Source organism: Giraffa tippelskirchi, chromosome 2, assembly GCF_054371585.1.
Source record: "Giraffa tippelskirchi isolate mGirTip1 chromosome 2, T2T-mGirTip1v1.2.pri, whole genome shotgun sequence".
Classification (NCBI taxonomy): domain Eukaryota; kingdom Metazoa; phylum Chordata; class Mammalia; order Artiodactyla; family Giraffidae; genus Giraffa; species Giraffa tippelskirchi.
The window spans coordinates 84,883,019-84,905,902 of NC_137276.1; the positions used below are offsets into that span (position 1 = coordinate 84,883,019).

General features: G+C 37.3%; 1 protein-coding gene across 21 annotated transcripts in view; it reads left to right on the plus strand.

The window, feature by feature from the left end:
• Window positions 1-16,090, plus strand: part of HLTF (helicase like transcription factor) — a 62,372-nt gene extending 46,282 nt beyond the window's left edge. For 8 of the 21 annotated variants that reach the window (XM_081573939.1, XM_081573936.1, XM_081573937.1 and 5 more), the window contains 7 exons: window positions 5,745-5,869; window positions 6,343-6,521; window positions 7,655-7,780; window positions 8,084-8,196; window positions 8,542-8,722; window positions 11,684-11,764; window positions 13,799-16,090. In XM_081573939.1, coding sequence (XP_081430065.1) covers window positions 5,745-5,869; window positions 6,343-6,521; window positions 7,655-7,780; window positions 8,084-8,196; window positions 8,542-8,722; window positions 11,684-11,764; window positions 13,799-13,951 — 958 coding nt within the window. In that variant the 3' untranslated portion in view covers window positions 13,952-16,090. The remainder of the gene's footprint in view (window positions 1-5,744; window positions 5,870-6,342; window positions 6,522-7,654; window positions 7,781-8,083; window positions 8,197-8,541; window positions 8,723-11,683; window positions 11,765-13,798) is intronic. The other 13 variants (XM_081573940.1, XM_081573943.1, XM_081573922.1 and 10 more) reach the window with 4 other exon arrangements.
• The last annotated feature ends 6,794 nt before the right edge of the window (window positions 16,091-22,884 follow it).

Sequence of the window (22,884 nt, forward strand, 5' to 3'; positions counted from 1 at the left end):
AAAAGCCTTCAGTACACTGAAGTATAATTTGTTTTTAAGTATTCAAAACTACTTTTTTACAAATTAATAGTTGGAGTGAAATAGTATTATAATTCACCAGGTAAGTAACTCCTACAGTTAGGGAAAAAAGTTTATGTGAAATGGCAAGTTTTGAATTGCTAGTCAGAAGACCTTTCTTGCTTCTATTCCTGTTTTTGTGACATGGGAGAAAATTAAAAGCGTTGAAAGAAGTATACATAGGGAAAATAAACCTATGAAGGACTAAAACTTGAAATTTTTATGGCATTCAGGGAAGATGATTTCACCAGGAGGGTGATATGTGGGTAAGGATTTAAAGAAGATTGGGGCTAAGGGGCATTTCTGGCAGAGGGGAACAGCAAGTGTAAAGGTCCTGAGTTGGGAGCAAACCTGAGGAACTGAAGCAACAAAGAGGCAAGTGTGGCTGGATAATATGAGCAAAGTGGAAAATAGTAGTGATGGTAGAGAGCTGTTGGAGTAGGGGCTGGTGACAATTATGTAAGGCATTGTGGCATATTTCAGGAACTTTGGCTTTTACTGTTTATGAGATTTAGGAACCTCTGAAGTGTTTTGAACCACAAGAGTGACTTAATTTTATTTTTATTTTAAAGTATCACTGGCTGTTGTGTTATTTAGAAATAAGGCATAAATAGGGAGAACAATCGGAACTTCTCAGGTGGCGCTAGTGGTAAAGAAACTGCCTGCCAGTGCAGGAGACATAAGAGCCTCAGGTTCGATCCCTGGGTTGGGAAGATCCCCTGGAGGAGGGCGTGGCAACTCGCTCCAGTATTCTTGCCTGAAGAATCCCCATGAACAGAGGAGGCTGGTGGGCTACGGCCCATAGGGTTGCAAAGAGTCGGACACGACTGAAGCGAGTTAGCACAGGGAGAACAGTGGCAGTAATCAAAGTAAAAGATGATGGTATTTTTTTACTACAGTAGTAGTGATGAGGAGGGTGAGAAATGCCTAGATTTTGTTATATTTTGAAGGGAGAGCCAACAGAACTTGCTGATTTATATAGCATGGGGTGTGAGAGAAGTGGAAGATTACTGTAAGGTTTTTCACATGAGTGACTAGAAGAATGAAATTGCCATTTGCAGCATATGTCTATGGGAGGAGCAGAGTTTTTTCAGGGAAAATGAGAAACTCCGCTTTGGACACATTGATTATGTGATGCCTGTGTGTTTCCCAAGTGGAGATGTCATATACTCGGTTGAATATGAGGTTAGAGTTCATAGGAATTATCTAGAGTTCATAGGAATTTGAAAGTCACCTGTGTGTAAATGATAGTTAAAGCCATTTTCAGTGTAAGAAGTGATGCCAGGAAGTAGTTAGACTATTAGTAATGTTATTCTGTTTGAAAGCTTTAAAAAAAACAACTTTATTGAAACTGTTCTTAGAGAAACAAGTATTTTAAAAATATCTTAATAGGTAATACATTTACAAACATTGAGCAGTTACTAGGTGTTAATGCAGTCATCTGAAAGTGCTTTATGTATATTAATTGACAGCAATTCTATTAAGTCAGTACAAAGATTACCTACATTTTACTGAGGAAGAATCTGAGGCACAGAGGCAGTTAAATGACTTACCTTATGTCACGCAGCTAATGACAGTTCAGTTTAGTTGCTCAGTCGTGTCCGACTCTTTGCAACCCCATGAACTGCAGCACGCCAGGCCTCTCTGTCCATCACCAACTCCCGGAGTCTACCCAAACCCATGTTCATCGAGTCGGTGATGCCATCCAACCATCTCATCCTCTGTTGTCCCCCTCTCCTACCGCCCCCAATCCTACCCAGCATTAGGGTCTTTTCCAATGAGTCAACCCTTCTCATGAGGTGGCCAAAGGATTGGAGTTTCAGCTTCAACATCAGACCTTCCAATGAACACCCAGGATTGATCTCTTTTAGGATGGATTGATTGCATCTCCTTGCAGTCCAAGGGACTCTCAAGAGTCTTCTCCAACACCACAGTTCAAAAGCATCCATTCTTCGGCGCTCAGCTTTCTTCACCGTCCAACTCTCACATCCATACATGACCACTGGAAAAACCATAGCCTTGACTAGACGGAATTTTGTTGGCAAAGTAATGTCTCTGCTTTTAAATATGCTATCTAGGTTGGCCATAACCTTCCTTCCAAGGAGTAAGCGTCTTTTAATTTCATGGCTGCAGTCACCATCAGCAGTGATTCTGGAGCCCAAAAAAATAAAGTCTGACACTGTTTCCACTGTTTTCCCATCTATTTCCCATAGAGTGATGGGACCAGATGCCATGATCTTAGTTTTCTGAACGTTGAGCTTCAAGCCAACTTTTTCACTCTCTTCCTTCACCTTCATCAAGAGGCTCTTTACTTCTTCTTCACTTTCTGCCATAAGGGTGGTGTCATCCGCGTATCTGAGGTTATTGATATTTCTCCCGGCAATCTTGATTCCAGCTTGTGTTTCTTCCAGCCCAGCGTTTCTCAAGATGTACTCTGCATATAAGTTAAATAAGCAGGGTGACAATATACAGCCTTGACGTACTCCTTTTCCTTTTGGAACCAGTCTGTTGTTCCATGTCCAGTTCTAACTGTTGCTTCCTGACCTGCATACAGGTTTCTCAAGAGACAGGTCAGATGGTCTGGTATTCCCATCTCTTTCAGAATTTTCCACAGTTTATTGTGATCCACACAGTCAAAGGCTTTGGCATATTCAATAAAGCAGAAATAGATGTTCTTCTGGAACTCTCTTGCTTTTTCGATGATCCAGCGGATATTGGCAATTTGATCTCTGGTTCCTCTGCCTTTTCTAAAACCAGCTTGAACATCTGGAAGTTCACGGTTCACGTATTGCTGAAGCCTGGCTTGGAGAATTTTGAGCATTACTTTACTAGCATGTGAGATGAGTGCAATTGTGCGGTAGTTTGAGCATTCTTTGGCATTGCCTTTCTTTGGGATTGGAACAAAAACTGACCTTTTCCAGTCCTGTGGCCACTGCTGAGTTTTCCAAATTTGCTGGCATATCGAGTGCAGCACTTTCACAGCATCACCTTTGAGGATTTGAAATAGCTCAACTGGAATTCCATCGCCTCCACTAGCTTTGTTAGTAGTGATGCTTTCTAAGGCCCACTTGACTTCACATTCCAGGACGTCTGGCTCTAGGTGAGTGATCACACCATCGTGATTATCTGGGTCGTGAAGATCTTTTTTGTACAGTTCTTCTGTGTATTCTTGCCACCTCTTCTTAGTATCTTCTGCTTCTGTTAGGTCCATACCCTTTATTGAGCCTATGTTTGCATGAAATGTTCCTTTGGTATCTCTAATTTTTTTGAAGAGATCTCTAGTCTTTCCCAATCTGTTGTTTTCCTCTATTTCTTTGCACTGATCGCTGAGGAAGCCTTTCTTATCTCTCCTTGCTATTCTTTGGAACTCTGCATTGAGATGGGAACATCTTTCCTTTTCTCCTTTGCTTTTCGCTTCTCTTCTCTTCCCAGCTATCTGTAAGGCCTCCTCAGACAGCCATTTTGCTTTTTTGCATTTCTTTTCCATGGGGATTTTCTTGATCCCTGTCTCCTGTGACAGAGCTGGTGCTTAAACTCAGGCAGTTTGATTCTAGAATTTGTAGGTTTAATCTTTATGTTGCCTATTCCTTGCATTCTTGAATGTTGTTGTGTGCATGCTCAGTTGTGTTTTGACTCTTTGCGACTCTGTGGACTGTATAGCCCGCCCAGGCAAGAATACTGCAGTGGGTAGCCATTTCCTGCTCCAGGGGTTTTTCCCGACCCAGAGATCAAACCCAAGTTTCCTGTGTCTCCTGCATTGGCGGGTGGATTCTTTACTACTGTGCCACCTGGGAAGCCTGCATTCTTGAATACTGAGAAGCATTTGTTGCCACAATACTACCCTTACTAATAATATCAGCACATATATATCATTCATTGTAGTTCAGCACTGTTGTAAATGCTTTGCATGTGGTAACTTTTTTAATATAGCAATCCTATTAGGTATGTATTATGCCACTATTACAACTGAGGAAGCTCAAGGCACAGGTTGAGAAACCTGCCCAAGGTTTCACGGTTAAACTGACAAAGTCAGGTTTTGAATTCAGACAGTTTAGCTCTGGAGTCTGTCCTCTTAACCATTAGGCTATATTTCTTCTATTCCCTTAATACTTAAATATCAGATTGCCTTGGTATATAATGGTATATAATTTTTGGATCACTCATTCTTCCTTCAGAACCTTTATCTTGACTCTTTCCCTTGAAAACCTTGATTTTATTTTTATTCTTTTCTTTAAAGTCCAGCAATTTCACCAGGACCTCTCTCTGTTGATTTTTTTTTTCCTGGAACGAGTGGTTCCATTTAAATCTGTAGACTCCAGGATTCCCCTCTACCCCACTTTGGGAAAGTTTTCTTAAATATTGCTTTCTGCTCCATTATTTTATTTCTCTCTGTGTATGTTGGATAGTCTTTGTTTTTCCATAGGTGTCATTTTACTCTAATCTTTTATATCTTTGTGTTTAATTTTGTTTTTCTCAATCTTGTTTCCTACATTCTTCCTGTGTTTATCAGTGGCTAGTCCGGTGGCTCAATGGTAAAGAATCCACCTACAATGCAGGAGACGGGTTTGATCCCTGTATGGGGAAGAATCCCTGGAGGAAGGCATGGTAACCCACTCTAGTATTCTTGCCTGGAGAATCCCATGGACAGAGGAGCCTGTCGGGCTACTGTCCATAAGGTCACAAAGAGTCAGACATAACTGAAGCGACTGAGCACACACACACACAGAGTCTCTTTTAAGTTGGCTTTCCTGTGGCTTTCTCTGATAGTTCACTTTTCTCTTTCTTACTCTTTAGCTGTACCAGCTCATTTTTGATCTCTGTTTTGTTTTGCCATACCTTTTCAAAGTTTTGTCTCTGCTTTAAGGTATTGGTGTTTTTTTTAGGAGGAACTGTTTTATCAAGTGGTGTTACCATGGCAGAATTCTTGGTCATAATTTTTAATTTGTTCTATGGCAACTTTTTTCTGGTGAGTTTTCTTTTGATGCTATTTGTTTTCTCCCTTGATCTGTGCTGATTATTACTCATATATGAATGTCTTGAGTTCTTTCTGGACTAGCTGTTTGCAAGAGATTCATACAAAGGGATAGGAATCATAGCTGTATCCTTGACTAGTAAGAAATATATCCTGTTTAATTATGACTCAGGGTGTTACATGTGAGTTCTGTCAACAGAGATTGGAAGCTTTAGGGTGCTCTGTGATATGGAATGCTGTGCTTGTAGTATTTTCTGGAAAAAAAAACACAGTAGGTCAGTGTGTTTCCTTATTCAGTTTGTCTTCCCTCTGTCCTGGTATAAACTTGTACTGGGATGTTCAAGCCATGAGCCATGCACTCTGTTTTTGTTTCTGCATGTAAGAAATGGTGGTTTTCTCCTTAGGGCATGCTGTCTATTTTGAAGAATTGTGCTCTGGCAGGTCTGCTTGAGATCTGCAGTCATATCTCTCATTATCTTCCTGTTTGATATTAACTGTAGTTTGCAGCCATTTCTCATATACCTTGCTTTATTGGTGTAAATGTCTCCTGGTTTCATTAAAGATAAGAGTTTACTTTTCTGTTTTCCATTCTTGTTTTGAAGCGATTTCTAGGGAAGAAGAGAACAATGCTATTTTTTTGTGTGTGTGTGCTGTTTGAGAATATGGAATACTATTGTTTAGAGGCCTTCATAGTATTTAACATTTTTACCTCTAGGTATTTTAATGAAGGGACTGTCCTTGCACACTATGCAGATGTCCTGGGTCTTTTGCTTAGATTGCGGCAGATTTGTTGTCATACACACCTTCTTGCAAATGCAGCGTCTTCCAGTGGTCCCTCAGGTAGGTAAATGTGATTGGTTTACACATTATATTTATTAGAGATATTTAAATCAAAATAAGAAATTGTTCATGTGGCCTAAATTTGGTTTGTCAAATGGACATTGATTTTTAGTATAGGACTCAACTAGAAATATACTCAAAAGTCTCTTTAACAATGAAATGGAATATTAATGAGATTTTCCAGGATTTCCAATGATAGTCTTACAAGAAAGGATCAAATTACATCAGCCTTTTATTCTATGGTAGTACCTGCAGACTGTGTTATAATATTGTTTCTGTGAAAGGTATGTTATGTGGAACTTCTGAATTTTTCTTAAAATTTCAAATTTAAATCATGCTTTTTACCTATGATAAAAAAATAAAAGACTAAGAACTACCCAAGCAAAAGTTTTCCCTATATATAAGGAAGATTAAGATTGTCTAGTCGTATTACAAGTCTTCCTCTGAAGTTAATTATTTGGCCTTTTCTCTAGGGAATGATACACCTGAAGAACTACGAAAGAAGTTAATAAAGAAGATGAAGTTAATTCTGAGCTCAGGTTCTGATGAAGAATGTGCAATTTGCTTGGATTCTTTAATGGCTCCTGTCATAACACATTGTGCACACGTCTTCTGTAAACCTTGTATTTGCCAAGTCATTCAGAATGAGCAGGTGAGTTTTATGCCTAGTACAAATTCAGTGTTTGATGGAGTGGAGTTCCAGTGTTGAGTGTAATGGAAACCCAATCCCAACAAAGACTATAAGGAGCTTTTCGCTTGGGTTTGCTAATACACCTTTTATAGTTAATTTTATCAGTGTTTATATTTCATGTAACTAAGCTCTTGTTATATAAAAAGACATAGCTTTGGAGGTATATTTCACAGTCACTGTTTTAATTCTACTGATTCTTCAGATCATTTTTAAGAAATAGACTTATAATGTTAGACACAAAGGTAATTTAAAATTTTTTGCATTTTTATTTATCCAGTATACCTAAAATATAGAAATTATTAATGAAATGCCTTATATGATTTTTTTTAAACTTAGGAATTCAAAATTCAATGGTATTATGCACTTAAAGCACATCTCAATTTGTCTTGGCCATATTTCAACAGCTTAGTTGCCATGCCATGGCTATTGGACTGTTATATCTAGGTAGGTCTAAATTTATGTGAAGTGTAATAATCCTCTAAGCAGTCCTTTTAAGGTATAATTTTTTTAAACATTTTTATGGAGAGGTAATATACATATAGGGGAAAATGCACATCTTGATTGTACATAGTTTCAGAATCTTTTTTATTGTAATGGTATTTGGTATGTAGTTATTTTAGAGATAATCTTATTAGTATGCCTTGGTACAAAATAGACACAACAGACAACTGCTTTGAATGAACCTGCTAGGACTTAACTCATCTCTGAACTACTTTATAAGCTATTAAGAAGGAATTGTTTTTCTTCTAAAGAATAGTTTCAATTAGTATGCTGTATTTTAATTAGCTCAAGAAACTGTTATTCATAGTTTCTTTATTTGTCTGAAAATAATATTTATTGTTTCAAGCTCTTGGCGGCTAGTCAGGATTACCTACTTTTGCTCTCTTACCAATCCCACTTCCTACATTAGAACATTATATCTGCCTGGAGTTCAGCATGTACAGATTTATCTCAAATGGATGAATCTAATAAAAGGTTTAATAAAATGCTGACTATTTGGGATATGGAATTTATCTTGCCTTTTAAACTTTAGGCAAATTTATATTTCTGTTCCTTTGTTAAGTGTCACTCATACTTTATTCTTTGTTATATAGCCTCATGCTAAATGCCCTTTATGCAGAAATGATATACATGGAGACAGTTTAATAGAATGTCCTCCAGAAGAATTGACATGTGACACTGAGAAAAAGTCTAATATGGAATGGACATCCAGTTCGAAGGTAAATATACATGTGCAAATATTTGAATATTTGTTTTGTGTTTATATAAAGAAATAATCATTTAAAAATAATAATTCTTTTAATCTTGTCACTTGAGTATTATACTTTGTTGGTGGTTAGTGGCTTTTATAGTGGTGAATTTAAGGGGAGAGAGAAAGGGTTCAGATTATGAAAAATATGATATTCTCAATTTTTAAAAAAAAATTAGTGGTCTTTTACAGTTGCATTTTGGGGAGATAATATGTAAGAACCTTTCTCTTCCCATTCAAAATGGAACCTAATGGGTGTCCTAATGTTTTTCAGATTAATGCTCTAATGCATGCATTGATTGATTTAAGAAAGAAGAACCCCAAGATAAAAAGTTTAGTTGTTTCTCAGTTTACAACATTTCTGTCTTTAATAGAAACACCCCTCAGGTAAGTTCAACAGTGTTTTTCACTTTGAGCAAAAGGATTTTATATATATGTTTTAATTTGAATAGCAAAAAACCCATTATTTATGTTTTAGCAGTTTTATTCATTTCATCTATCTAAAATAACAGTAACAATAAAGGATATTCCTGAGAACTTAGAGTTTTTAAGTTTTAAGTCCTGAATTTATAGGAGAAAACATTGACTGTAGAGCCTGACATATTAGTAGATGATTAGTACATATTTGTCAAAAGAAATGAATGAAAGAATTGGTTTAATGAAAAGATTACAATTACTTACCATGTTTTTATAGTGTAGTAACTTACTTGTCTCTTTTGTCCCCTCCATTAGAACCTCTGGATTTGTATTTACTCGTTTGGATGGTTCCATGGCCCAAAAAAAAAGAGTTGAATCAATTCAGTGTTTTCAAAACACTGAAGCAGGGTCTCCAACTATAATGCTTCTATCCTTAAAAGCAGGTGGAGTTGGTTTGAATCTTTCTGCAGCTTCTCGAGTTTTTTTAATGGATCCAGTAAGTAGTTTTATAAGACTTTTTGATCTGTTACTACTTCTTTACCAAAATAGTGTTTTGTTTATTTTTTTAAAATACCTTTATAGTTGTAACTGATTGTGAAAATGCTTAGGCAAACTTTAGAAATAGATAATAACTTAGGAAATGTGTTTTGAGGGCTTTCTCTTTAAGTGCTTTATATATATCAACTGAAATTCTCACAACATCTTTGTGAGTAGATTTTGTTACTTATGCCTGTTTTGCAGGTGAGGAAACTGAAACCGAGATGTGAAATAACTTGCCCTATCACACAGCTAGTAATACACAAATCAGGATCTGAGTCCGTGTTCATGAGTATTGTGCTGTGCTTTTCTACTGCTCTTCTATATGCAGAATACGTTTCTGTTATTTCTAATGCTTTAGGGAAGTGCTTTCATTGATTTGGCCCATGAATAATGAGATCCTATTTTGTATCTGGGAATCTTCCAGATGTGGAATATGGCTATAAACAGAATAGACAAAGTAGCCACCATCATGGTACTAATAGTCTGAAGCTTTACTGTGTATAAGAATTAAGAAATACAACTTGATCTCTGTCCTCAAATTTAGGAGTTCCTAGATGAGACCCGGGAAACTGCATTTTTATAGGTGCAGGTGGTCCAGAATCACAGTTTAGAAACAAATAACATTAATGGAATGTTGTGGGTAAATTTTAATGTCTGATACAGTGCAGTCACTGTGTGTGAAACAGGGATAGAGTGGGAGCTAAAATTCACTCTGAACTTGACTCATCAAACTGTGACTTAGAGTTGCATCCCCATAGGAGCACTTTTTCTTGATTGTACAAAGGGTTTTGTTGGACTGGAAACCCTCTGAACTAATTCAGTTTCTAATTTGTATTGCATTCTGTTTTGGCTAGAGGAAACCCTGTACAATTTTTGTGTAACCACAGATTTAATTAAGGTTTGCGGTTTTACCTTAAAGAAATTTTACTAACATAAAAATTTTGAATTATTCTGGATAGACAGTCTAGTTGAAGCATATACCTGTTACCAAGGTTTTATTTTTCCCTCACCTGAGGGTAACCTTTCCAGTAATATCACAGCCATAAGCCATACTCAGGCATTCATGGATTTCATGTTAATGCCATGGGGATGGCAGTGTCTATTGTATTTTCTTGCCTTAGTTCTGTGGATGAAGTTTTAAATCTCTGCTGGTGTTCTGGTATTATGGTTATTATAAAAACTATGTGTTGTAACTACAGATAATAATTGTAGAAGCTGATTTTTGGAACAGATTCCTAAATTATTTTTTCTTCGGTTATAATCTTAGTACTTGATAAGAAAGAGGTTGTTAATACCAAATACAGTAATTTAATTAGTATTATAAAGTTGACCAGAGACTAAACTCTTTTAACAGTTATACTTTTAGAAAACTTACAGAATGTTTAATAGTTTCATAGTAAGTTGAATTGTTTTTCATTGAATATTTTAAGTTTTCAGATATTGTTTCTAACTTAGAAGCCAGGTCCCCAAAAAATAAGATTCAGTCAAAAAAAAAAAAAATTGCTCATGAAAATCTTTTACCTCTTTATGCAGTATTATATAAAAGATAAGAAATTTTGATATTTCATTATGAGCTTTTGATAAAGTTAATTGCTTCCTTCATCACTTCCTATAAAAATGGGAGCTATCAGTTTTCTATTACCATGAAATAAATTTTATTATACATCTTAGTCATACTTGATGTATACTACCATCTCACCATGAGGTTCCTAGACAAAATACAGACAGCAGAAAGGAACATTTTATCTGGGTTTTTAGTATAATGGTTTCAAAGTGTGTCCAGTTGCAAACTACAAAATATTCACAGAACATGACTGTCAATTTTAGAAAATCATAAGCTACATAAGTCCTTTAAATCTAACTTCTATACCAAAAAACAATCCCCAAATCAAATTATAGCAAGTTAATAGTTTAAAAAATCTCCTTTTCTCTAGATCTCAAGGGAACTTTAAAAAGAAGAAAATAACTTCCTAAGTATAAATTGTACTGTGAACTTGTCATCTACTTATTATTCATTTATGATTTTGTTTCTATTTTCCGTTGGTACTTTGTTGTATAAATTTTCCTTTTCTCCAAAACACCCTATTTTCAGCTTCAAGAATCATTCCATAGTTTAGTTTAAAATTTGATGATCCCTACCCTGACAATTCATGATATTATTTCAAAACCACTTGACTCCTATCTTCTAGACTGAAAAGCTCTATATCCTTCTTGCTTATTCTTCCCTTTACAGTGCTTCATTGTTTTATTCTTTACCATAAGAGAGTCCCTATGATAATGCTTATGTTAATTAGCTAATGTTACTTTCTTAGATCATTTTTGAAGTCAAACTGATTTCAAGTATATACACTGAAAATTATATTGCAAAGTCTTAAATAATTTTTAGGACTTTTGACTACTCCTGAAATCTTTTTTTGTACTTTTACATAATGAATGGAGGAAAATGAAAGAAAAAGAACCAAAGACCAGCAAAAAAGGGAGAAAACGTTTTCATTAAATGGACTCACCTATCTTTTCTGATGTAAATTATTTTGGAGAGTGTACAAGCTTCCTCTGTTAAGCAAATATAGTTTAACTTGAAAGTGGGTTGAGAAGAAACTGGAAAGATATTATTTGACTACTCAACAGTCATTTATACTGTGTGATTTCTATTTTTCAGACCCTCAATTAGATACTGGAGGCAGTGGGGTGAAACGGCAGGGGAGAGAACACCTGCCTATCATAGTAGTGATTGGGGAAGGCAGTCGGGGGTGTATGGATTGTTTTGTCCCCAGAACATTTATTAATATATCATTATCTGAATTCATTCAGAAAGATTTCAGGCAGTAAAAGGTGAATGAATAATACTGCAACAAAAGGACTTGTATAGAACACATACAGATTAGGGTGTTAATGATGCAATTCACGTTCTTACTAGGCCTGGAATCCAGCTGCTGAAGATCAGTGCTTTGACAGATGCCACAGACTTGGCCAGAAGCAAGAAGTTATTATCACAAAAGTGAGTTTTTAAGATACTTATCTTAAAATTAGGTTGTAAGATTTTAAAAACTACATAAATAGTGCACGAATTTATTGTTATAAAAGATTGAAATAGAATTATGCAGAGCAAACTATGAGGGTCATCTTTATTCTGGTCTTGTTAATTTTTTTTATGTGAATTGCTTGCTTATATCTTTTGCCAAGTTTTCATAAAAAACAAATATAGTTTTATAGTATAAAGGACTTTTTAAATTCTGATTTTAAATGTTTTGTTATGTGTATTGGAAATTTTTTATCCCAGGCTCTTGTTTATCTTTAAACTTTGTGGTTTTTTTGTCATGAAAGTTTAGAAATTTTTATGATTTAAAATATGTCAGCCTTTTTCTCTGTATCTCCTGTATTTTTGAGGTCTTGCTTAGAACAGAAGACTTTTATCTTCAAATTGTAAAAATGAATCTTCTGTAAGTTATGTAAACTGGAGGGGTGCTGTGCTTAGTCTCTCAGTTGTGTCTGACTCTTTGCAACCCCGTGGACTGTAGTCCACCAGAGCCAGACAGGCTCCTCTGTCCATGGGGATATTCCAGGCCAGAATACTGGAGTGGGTAGACTTTCCCTTCTCCAGGGGATCTTCCCAACCCAGGGATCAAACCCAGGTCTCCTGCATTGCAGGTGGATTCTTTACCGTCTGATCTACCACTGGAAGTAGTGTTTTATAAAAATATCAATAAAAATTGTCATATTCAAAATTTGGAAAATGTTACCCCCAAAAATCTGTAGTTCTGATTCTTTTGAAATATTTTACTTTTTGTTTATGATTCATGATATGGGTCTAACTTTATTGTTTTCAAATGAAGAATCATTTGTTACATTACCATTTTTAAGTCCATCTTTTTTTTTCTACCAATTTGAAATGTCACTTCTTCATAAACTAATTCATATATATTATCTGGGTCTCTTTCTGGGCTCTGTTCCATTTCATTGATCTCTTTTCCTATTCCCAGGACATATTACTTTAATAATTTCTGTGGTTTTATAAAGCATGCCTTGATATATAACAGAGCATAGTGCTCTCATTACCCTTCTTTCTGAAAATTGTGTTGGTTTTTATTATTTAGTCATGAATTGAACTTTGGATTTGGATTACCAAATCCCATTTAAGAAATCTTGTTTGGGGTTTACTGAATTTATGATTAATTTGAAAACTGTATTCTTTATAAATAAGGAGTGTTCCCATATAAGAAGTCAGTATCACTCTCCATTTATTTAGGTCTTTTATGTATTTCAGTAACATTTTATAACACAATTTGTTATTACAGTAACTGGGACCTCTTGTACAGTGTTAAATAGTAGTAATGATAGTAATCATTCTTGACTTGTTCCTATCTTTGTTGGAAATACTTTTATTGTTTTACATTAAGTATGTGTTCTTGGTAAGTTTCTAGTAGATGTCCTTAATAAGATTGAGGACATTTATTTCTAGGTTAATGAGGATTCTTTTTAAAATCAAAGTTTTTAATCAGGAATAAATGTTGAACTTTATCAAATTCTTCTTTGACATTTACTGAGATGATCAAATTTTTTCTCTTTTAATTTTCTGAATTATACCAGATGAAGGCATATTCTTTCTGGGAAAGTCTTATTTGGCTTTTTAAATATGCTGAATTTATTTTGCTAATATTCCAGCTACAGCGTTGTCCATAAAGTTTGCTTTTTTTATATGTTGCTCTTATCTGATGATAGAGTTATAACATGTCCTTACAGCTATAGTCTTTATACAGGAGAAATATACTGAGTAATAGGGAAAAATGGCGTTCATCTGTAGCTATCATATCATATTCTAATATTCCCACTGTATATTGAGAAAGAAAGGGAGAGTGAAACAGTTTCTAATAGATTATTATTGATCATTTTTGATAGTACATAATACTATAAGGAAGCAGATTCCTTTAGAGTAGAGCATTATTTTCATTAGATCTCATTTTTTTAATTAAAGAATTTAAGTATTGTGACCTAAAAATACCTAACCAATTTAACTTTGTTTTTCTTTGTACAGTTCATTGTGAAGGATTCTGTTGAAGAAAACATGCTGAAAATACAAGACACGAAGAGAGAACTTGCAGCTGGAGCCTTTGGAACTAAGAAGACAAATGCGAGTGAAATGAAACAAGCTAAAATCAATGAGATCAGAACTTTAATTGATTTATAAATTTGTGGAATTTGGTAAGGTCAGTTTAATCAGATACATACACAAGTTTTAGAAATGAGAAAAATGCAGTTCTAGAAATGATATCTGGAGTATGTCTTCTAAAAGGGGCATATTTTATATTAGTGAAGAGGTATTACTAATCGCCTTCTATATATGAACCTATTTTTAATGATATTTCAAATAGCAATAAGTTCTGTTATATGCCGTGGCCTAAAATAATTTTTTTGGGAGAAAAAGTTACTTTTATTCAACTTTTCATACTATCTGTGCTGAGTATTTTCATATATCTCCCAAGTACTCAGCTTTTTCATATTTCCAAAAAGGTCAAACCTTTTATACTTTTGACCAAATAGAGAGTTATTTTCTATGTTGACACAGTTGGTTAGTCACCAAAGCCTCCCATTTGTGATGCTGTGGATTCATAATCCTTGTAAACGATTAATATGTACACAGACTATACAAGAGATTGATTTTATTGGACCTTTGAAAACCATGTATGCATTCCAGAACGTTAAATGAGAGACCAAAGTCCAGGTTAGCAAGTTACTTGGTTTTTGTTTGGTTTTGTTCATATATGTATGTGTGTTTTGGTTTTTTTGTTTTGTTTTTTTTCATAGTATCATTGAGGTAAAATTCAAATAAGTGACTTAAAATTTTATGTTCATGAAAAAAAATTAGGGTTTGTGTTAGAGCACTATTTTCTCCATTTAGTCAGGTGATACTATTCTTTTTATTTAAATATAACTTGAGGTATTAGTGTGTAAATACAGTCTGTGGGGATGAGAAGGAACCAGTTCTGCCCAATTTGATTTGAGTATTTAAATTATGGAATTGCTGAATAGATATTTCTATATATAGATAATATTATTTATGTGCTTTTAAAAAAAAACTTTATAAATTTTTATAATTCAGAAGACTACTATATGTGAGAGGCATGATATCTGGATGGAAGTTGGGCTGGATGACGTCCAAAATTGTTTCAACTTTTAAAGACATCTTAATCCCTAAATGGAGAATTTTCTTTGATATTATGTTTAGAATCAGAATTTGATTTTGGAACTTGAGTAATTCACCCTTACATCTACCTATAGAATCAGTCATCATTTTCCTACTTTTTTGTTAATAATCAAACAGTAGCTGCCACAGAATTCTTGATAACTCGTTTAGTCACATTTAAAACAAACTATAACTTTTATCAATCAGGTTAGGTAGTAAGTGGTGTTTTTTCCTTAAGGGAAACTTTATTTTTAATCCAAAGAAGGAAGAAGTTGATCACTATAGCAGGAGAAGCTTCATGTTTGATGACACAAATTTAAGAACACCTTATATTTTACTTACAGTGTTGAAAGTGACTTAACTGAAAGATAAGAGGAGATTGGAGGCAGGGTTGTATTCTAGGGCACACATCTTAGATTTAACACATACTTTATCACCAGCTAAGTCCTTCCCTTCTCTGAGCGCTACCTATCCTTTGCTCCAAGGGAACAGTGGATTGGACAGCAAGAATCTTCCCAGGCCTTTTTCTCTTCAGCAGCAGGTGATGAAAAGGACCAATAGACCTTGCTGCGGCGATGAGAATGGAATTATAACTTGAGGTTGGTCCACTAGCATAAGGAGTGATAGAGAAGTTCTTTACTTTGTAGGACTAGCACAAAAAATCAAGTTGATCAGGATCTCATAAACATGATGCGTGGGTTCTCAGTATACCAATACTCCTGTGAGATTAAGTATAAAAAGAGTTCGCAGCAAAAAACACTCTCCTTGCTTACAAAGGCAAAACCTTACAAACTCACTGTAAGGTGAAGACTGCTTGCTTCTTTACCCAAGCATTTACAGGCTTGTGTTTTTAAACACACTCATAATGATAAATGTGGCAAGTCATTTAAAAAGTACCTTTTTGGTTTTGTACAAAAAGTTCCATTAAGTGGTGTTAAATAAAAAAATTCATCCTATTAAAATATATAAACTACTGGAATGAAAAGTTCACATTATGTTTATGCTGTTAACTCTTGTTTCATTATTATGTAGAGTAGTAGCTTTAGAAATATCTTGAAAATACTGTGTTTCCACTACTGTGTTTCCACTTGTGGTTCAAACTGGATTTTGTTTTAAATTTAAAATTAATAAAAGTTTCAAAAATTATTACTTTCTCAGTGCCATATTTTAATGAGTACTTTTTCTTTAAAGAATATTTAATCTTTATAAATCTCATATTTGTTACGATGTCTATTTTATATAATTATTTTTTACTGACAATACATAAAAAGTACTACAAGTAGCTGAGAAAAATTGACTCATATTCCTACCCTTTTTTAATTTTACTAAATTTCAGTTTAACTGACTTTCTTGTTTAGAACTCAGTGTATATATTTTAAAATTTTAAGTATCTTGATCTTAAACATTGGTTTCAATTATTTTTATTTTCCCGTCAGGCAGAAAAAAAGGAGCTGTGATAACAGCTATGTATAGTGGTATACTAGATACCACTATGGATTATAGACTTTGCCCTTATTACAGCTCCAGGATTGGGAATATCAAGAAAATAATCATTTTATGTTTAAAACCAGTAAGTACCAATAATATTATACTCAGGTAATGCATATTTTCTTTTGGGGGATATCAAAGGCATTCACTGGTGTATCTTTTTAATTAATTAATTTTAATTAGAGGCTAATTACAGTATTGTAGTGGTTTTTGTCATACATTGACATGAATCAGCCATGGGTGTGCATGTGTTCCCCATCCTGAACCCCCCTCCCACTACTCTCCCCATCCTATCCCTCAGGGTCATCCAAATGCACCAGCCCTGAGCACCCTGTCTCATGCATCGAACCTGGACTAGTGATGTATTTTACATATGGTAACATATATGTTTCAATGCTATTCTCTCAAATCATCCCACCCTCACCTTCTCCCACAGAGTCCAAAAGTCTGTTCTTTACATCTGTGTCTCTTTTGCTGTCTCGCATGTAGGGTCGTGGTTACCATCTTTCTAAATTCCATATATATGCATTAATATACTGTATTGGTGTTTTTCTTTCTGACTTCACTCTGTATAATAGGCTCCAGTTTCATCAACCTCATTAGAACTGATTCAAATGCATTCTTTTTAATAGCTGAGTAATATTCCATTGTGTATATGTTTACCACAGCTTTCTTACCCATTCGTCTGCCAATGGACATCTAGGTTGCTTCCATGCCCTAGCTATTGTAAACAGTGCTGCAATGAACATTGGTGTACACATGTCTCTTTCAGTTCTGGTTTTCTTGGTGTGTATGCCCAGCAGTGGGATTGCTGGGTTGTATGGCAGTTCTATTTCCAGTTTTTTAAGGAATCTCCACACTGTTCTCCATAGTGGCTGTAGTAGTTTGCATTCCCACTCACTGGTGTGTTTTTTATTCCCTTTTATTTATAGTGCTTAACAAAGGTCTGTTCATTAGTATTTGGAAAGAAGATTCATCAAAAACATGAGGACAGTGATATGTTTGGCTTATTAATAACAATTCAAATGCTTAACCTTAAGTTTTCAACTATATTAAACTTGAAAATATTTGCAAAAGGTGAAATACAACAGCTTTCCTTCATTTAATTCACCAATAAGTATGTATAACCTTCCTTACAAGTTCTACAATCTGGAATTCAGTACCTCATTTTTATGGTACTTCTAAATAAAAAGATCCCAAGATACTGATAGCTGTGAATAATGGTTGGTAGGCTACCCTGCAGTAATGTATACTTCAAAGGGAGAAACTCTGTTGATTAGAAACCCTGTTAGCAGACATGTTTTCTTCCATGTTAATATATTTATACTTATTGTGTGGTAATAAGGGAGAACAGTCTTCTAGATGAAGCTATAATAATATGCTGCTTTTGAAAGGGAAGATGATTTCTTATTCCCAATCAGATCTTCCAAAGGTTAAGATGGGATTTAAAAAAATCTCTTTTCAAGCTCCCTGTTCAACCTTCTTGATCATAAGTTTTCTGACAGATTTAAATCCACTTCTACCTTTAAATATGAAAATTAATTTTTCATTGAAAATATAATTTTAATAACATATTCAAATGTACATGGAACAGGACACCTCCATTAATCTGAACCAAGATATAATAACTAGGCTACACTGGGACTTAACTTAGAAGAACAGCAAATGTCAAAATGATTTCTTAAATTGGTAGATAAATTCTAGGGCATGTCTTTGCACAGTTGAAACCCAATCTAGTATTCCAAGAGGGTTTTTAATGTGGTAGATGTGATATTAAGTCATCAGAGAGATTATATATTGTTAAAACGTGTGGGCCAGAGATTATATATTGTTTAAACGTGTGGGCCATTTGCTAAAGCAGAGATAGGACTAATGTTTTGAAATGTTTTCAGTAAGTTTGCCATCTTTTCAGCATTCTGTCAATAGTGTCTTAGAAAGGCAGATAAAATTAACTAGGATACAGTTTCCTGAATGCTTAAACTAATTTACCCTTTTTGTTAGGGTAGAGAAGGGCTATTCCCTAATAGTACATCATAGGATTTTAAAACCACTACAATGAGAAGCCTGCGCACCACAACTAGAGAGTAGCCCCCACTCTCTGCAGCTAGAGAAAGCCCATGTGCAGCAACAAAGACCCAGCACAACCAAAAATAAATTATGTAAACCTTTTAAGTTTAGAGCTTTTCTCTTATGCAGTGTAAAAAAATAGGGAACCAAAGGGAATAAGTAAACACAAAAAGTTTATACCAGATGATATGTTTAGTTAGGTGCTTTGATATCCTCAATTTTATTAAAAAAAAAAAAGGATTTGAGTCTTGTGATCTCGTGATACAGATGGAGAGCTCCAAATTATTTGGATTGCATGGTACATGGTCACAACAATAAGGCAGTATTTTATCTGAAGACTAGGTTTCTGTTCATCCCAACTAGGAGCACAGAAACCAAAAAAGGCTTCTAACCACCTAAAATAAGAGTTCAATAAATCCATATACTTAATAGGAAAGGACCTAGTGTTCAAAGGCCCTGTTATTGAACATTTAACTCTTTTCCTATTTTTGTTCTAGGCAAACAGTAGTGAGAAGTGGTAGCTGGTAGACTGGACATTGTAGAAGGAAACTTAAAAGTGAACACAGAATAAGTAAATCACAAGAGCTGAGTGGCTTAGTATAGGTATACGGAGCCCTTATCTCTAAAAGGATGTTGACCCTGAATACACCACAGTATCATACAGTCATATCATAGAAGTTTTCCCTCTTCTGGTTCAATAAAACAACTGTGAAAACAGGATAATTCTATATAGGCTTTTAAGATACAAAGTCTATACATTGTGAAGCTGAATTGTGTCCAAGCCTAAATTCATGACTTAACTCTAGCCTTGAATTTTCTTACACATTCATTTTTATATTACAATTTCAGGCAGCCTATTTAGGAATGCCTTTTTGTAAAAAGTATCTTCCAAGTCCTATTTCAAGGCCATTGTCCTTATCTTCATAGCAAACAAAATGAAACCTTTTCCATTCTTTGTTTCTGGCATTTATATTTCTGGGTATATACAGAGAACACTCTTAATTTCTTGGCCCATTTCCCTGATCTCATTGTCTGTATTGATCATTCCTTTGTTTAATGCAGAGCATAGCTTTAGATTTAGAACATACACAGATCTGAATCAAAGTCTTTAACCTTTCGTATTCTCTGACTACCAAAGAAATGAGAAATCTATATATACATTATAGGGCTGATATGAGAATTGAGCTATAAGTACCTAGTAAATATTGTCTTTCCTCATTGCTTTCTTACAGATTGTTTTCACTTAAAGAACATTGAATTTCAGCATCAGAAACTCAGAGAAATAAATTATCAAAGGCTGAGCCAGCAGGGAAGCCCATCACATAACATACCCAAGTGTAAAAATAGTTAATAATCCATTTGTAATAGAAAAAAAGCAGACTGTGGCAAACTTTTATTTAAGGGGAAACCAAGTCTTCCTTAGCTTAATTCCCTACATTTCAGTTACATTAAAGAGGTAAACATTATACAATTAATTTATAGATGTTATTTATGATAATATTGCCTATGTCACTCAAGGGGCTGAGATTGTCTTCTGGAAAGCCTTTACTAAATAGAAGTTGAATCCCCTGCTATGTAAGAACATTGCACCATGCATCTTCTGAAAACTCTTGACTCCCTGTTGTATTTAGTGTAAATATCTTCTTAATGTATCAAATGGTTCTCAAATGTCCCTTGGGTCATAGTCACTCCTTGATAGTACTTGGAATAGAGCTACTACGGCCTCAACTCAACCAATGTTTATGGAATCATAATCTATAGTGATAAGCCCAAGAGACTACTTACAACTCCAGTGTTTTTCAGGAGCAGCCAGGTTGGAGACTTGTTGCTTAAGCCTCTAGTTTTTATTTACTCCTTTGCTCTCTCTTCATATCCAATCCATCAGCAGCTTTATGCCGTCAGCCTGGTGGAAGGTGTGTTGGAATACCACTGTCTCTCTCCAGGACCACCACAGTAAACTAACTTGCCTTCTAATCAACTCTTGTTCTCATTTAAGCTGTTTTTCACCAGCTTCAGAAGAAGTGTTCTTAAAATGTAGGTAAGACAATTAGACCTTCTTTAAGATGACTGGCATTGGACTGAAACAAACTATATTAAAATTAATTAATTCATAATACTACAACAAACCCCCTCAAAACCACCTTTGGAGGATGCTATGAAACCAGTTGCATATTTTATGTACTGACTAGTGAGTAAAGGTAAGGAATCAAGCAATTATCCTGCCTCTTTAATAGGAAAAACTCAGGATAACCAGATTGCTGATGAATGGAAGTATATAGAAATATTTCAGCTAGTAAGTGAGAGTATTACCATTTTGTAACCCCAGTGAGATAATGTATCTAGGCAATGATCATTAATGGCAGTTAATACCATAATGAGATTAATCACACCTTAATCTGACTGGTCCTCTGAATCAGTTTATAAGAAATACAGCATACAAGGAAACAAACTGCCATCAGTAAAGTGTAGAATGTGGAAGAGACTAAAGGACAAATAATCTGGTTTCTTCAGTAAATAAGTTGCAAGGCAACAACAAAACAGGAAGGGAGTGTAAGGAAACAGTTTAATCAGAGATATCAACCAGTTGCACTGTAAGGGCCTTACTTGTGATCGAGTCAATTCCTAGGCAGGTTGATAGGAAGTCTGGGGTCCCCAAGGAGGAGAAAGGGGTCTGGGGCTCTCGAGGAGGAGATAGGGGTTTGGAGTTCTCGAGGAGAAAAGGACAAACCTTTTTCTACATTGCTTTGTCTTAGTCAATATAACAATGTAAGGACATGTTTCTCCTTAACAAGAACCTTCTGACTAATCTTGTTATCTTAGGTATATTGTAGGGGTGGGTCTGGTGAGACCTTTCTATTGTTAGTTCTAATCTTGTTAATTTAAGATGTATGTTGTGGGAATGGGTCTGGTAAAAGTATATAAGGCCTTGATAAGACTAGTGAGGGGGGGCTCTCTGTCCCCCTTCTGATGTCTATGTCAGACGCTTCCTCTGTCCCTTTTTATACTTTAATAAACTCTGCTACACAAAAGCAGAAGCGAGGCGGCTGCGACGGCTCGGCGCAGAAGCGAGGCGGCTGCGACGGCTCGGCGCAGAAGCGAGGCGGCTGCGACGGCTCGGCGCAGAAGCGAGGCGGCTGCGACGGCTCGGCGCAGAAGCGAGGCGGCTGCGACGGCTCGGCGCAGAAGCGAGGCGGCTGCGACGGCTCGGCGCAGAAGCGAGGCGGCTGCGACGGCTCGGCGCAGAAGCGAGGCGGCTGCGACGGCTCGGCGCAGAAGCGAGGCGGCTGCGACGGCTCGGCGCAGAAGCGAGGCGGCTGCGACGGCTCGGCGCAGAAGCGTGGCCGAGAGGAGCTAGGCCGGGCCGGGGAGCCGGGAGCCGGGGGCGGCAACCGAGAGGGGCTAGGCCGGGCCGGGGGCCGGGGCGGCGGCCGAGAGGGGCTAGGCCGGGCCGGGAGCCGGGGGCCCGGGGCGGCGGCCGACAGGGGCTAGGCCGGGCCGGGGGCCGGGGGCCGGGGGCCGGGGGCGGCAACCGAGAGGGGCTAGGCCGGGCCGGGGGCGGCGGCCGAGAGGGGCTAGGCCAGGCCGGGGGCCGGGGGCGGCGGCCGACAGGGGCTAGGCCGGGCCGGGGGCGGCGGCCGACAGGGGCTAGGCCGGGCCGGGGCCCGGCAGCCGGGGGCGGCGGCCGAGAGGGGCTAGGCCGGGCCGGGGGCCGGGGGCGGCGGCCGACAGGGGCTAGGCCGGGCCGGGGACCGGGAGCTGGGGGCGGCGGCCGAGAGGGCCTAGGCCGGGCCAGGGCCCGGGGGTCGGGGGTGGCGGCCGAGAGGGGCTAGGCCGGGCCGGGGGCCGGGGGCGGCGGCCGACAGGGGCTAGGCCGGGTCGGGGGCCGGGGGCGGCGGCTGACAGGGCCTAGGCCGGGCAGGGGGCCGAGGGCCGGGGGCCGGGGGCGGCAGCCGAGAGAGGCTAGGCCAGGCCGGGGGCTGGGGCCGGCGGCGGCGGTGGCGGCGGCAAGAGGAATTACCCAAGGCCCAAGGTAAGAGAAACCCAAGTAAGACGGTAAGTATTGCGAGAGGGCATCAGAGGGCAGACACACTAAAACTAAAACTACAGAAAACTAGCTAATCTGATCACACGGACCACAGCCTTGTCTATCTCAATGAAACTAAGCCATGCCGTGTGGGGCCACCCAAGACGGATGGGTCATGGTGGAGAGGTCTGACAGATTGTGGTCCACTGGAGAAGGGCATGGCAAACCACTTCAGTATTCTTCCCTTGAGAACCCCATAAACAGTATGAAAAGGCAAAAGGATGGGACACTGAAAGATGAACTCCCCAGGTCAGTAGGTGCCCAATATGCTAATGGAGATCAGTGGAGAAATAACTCC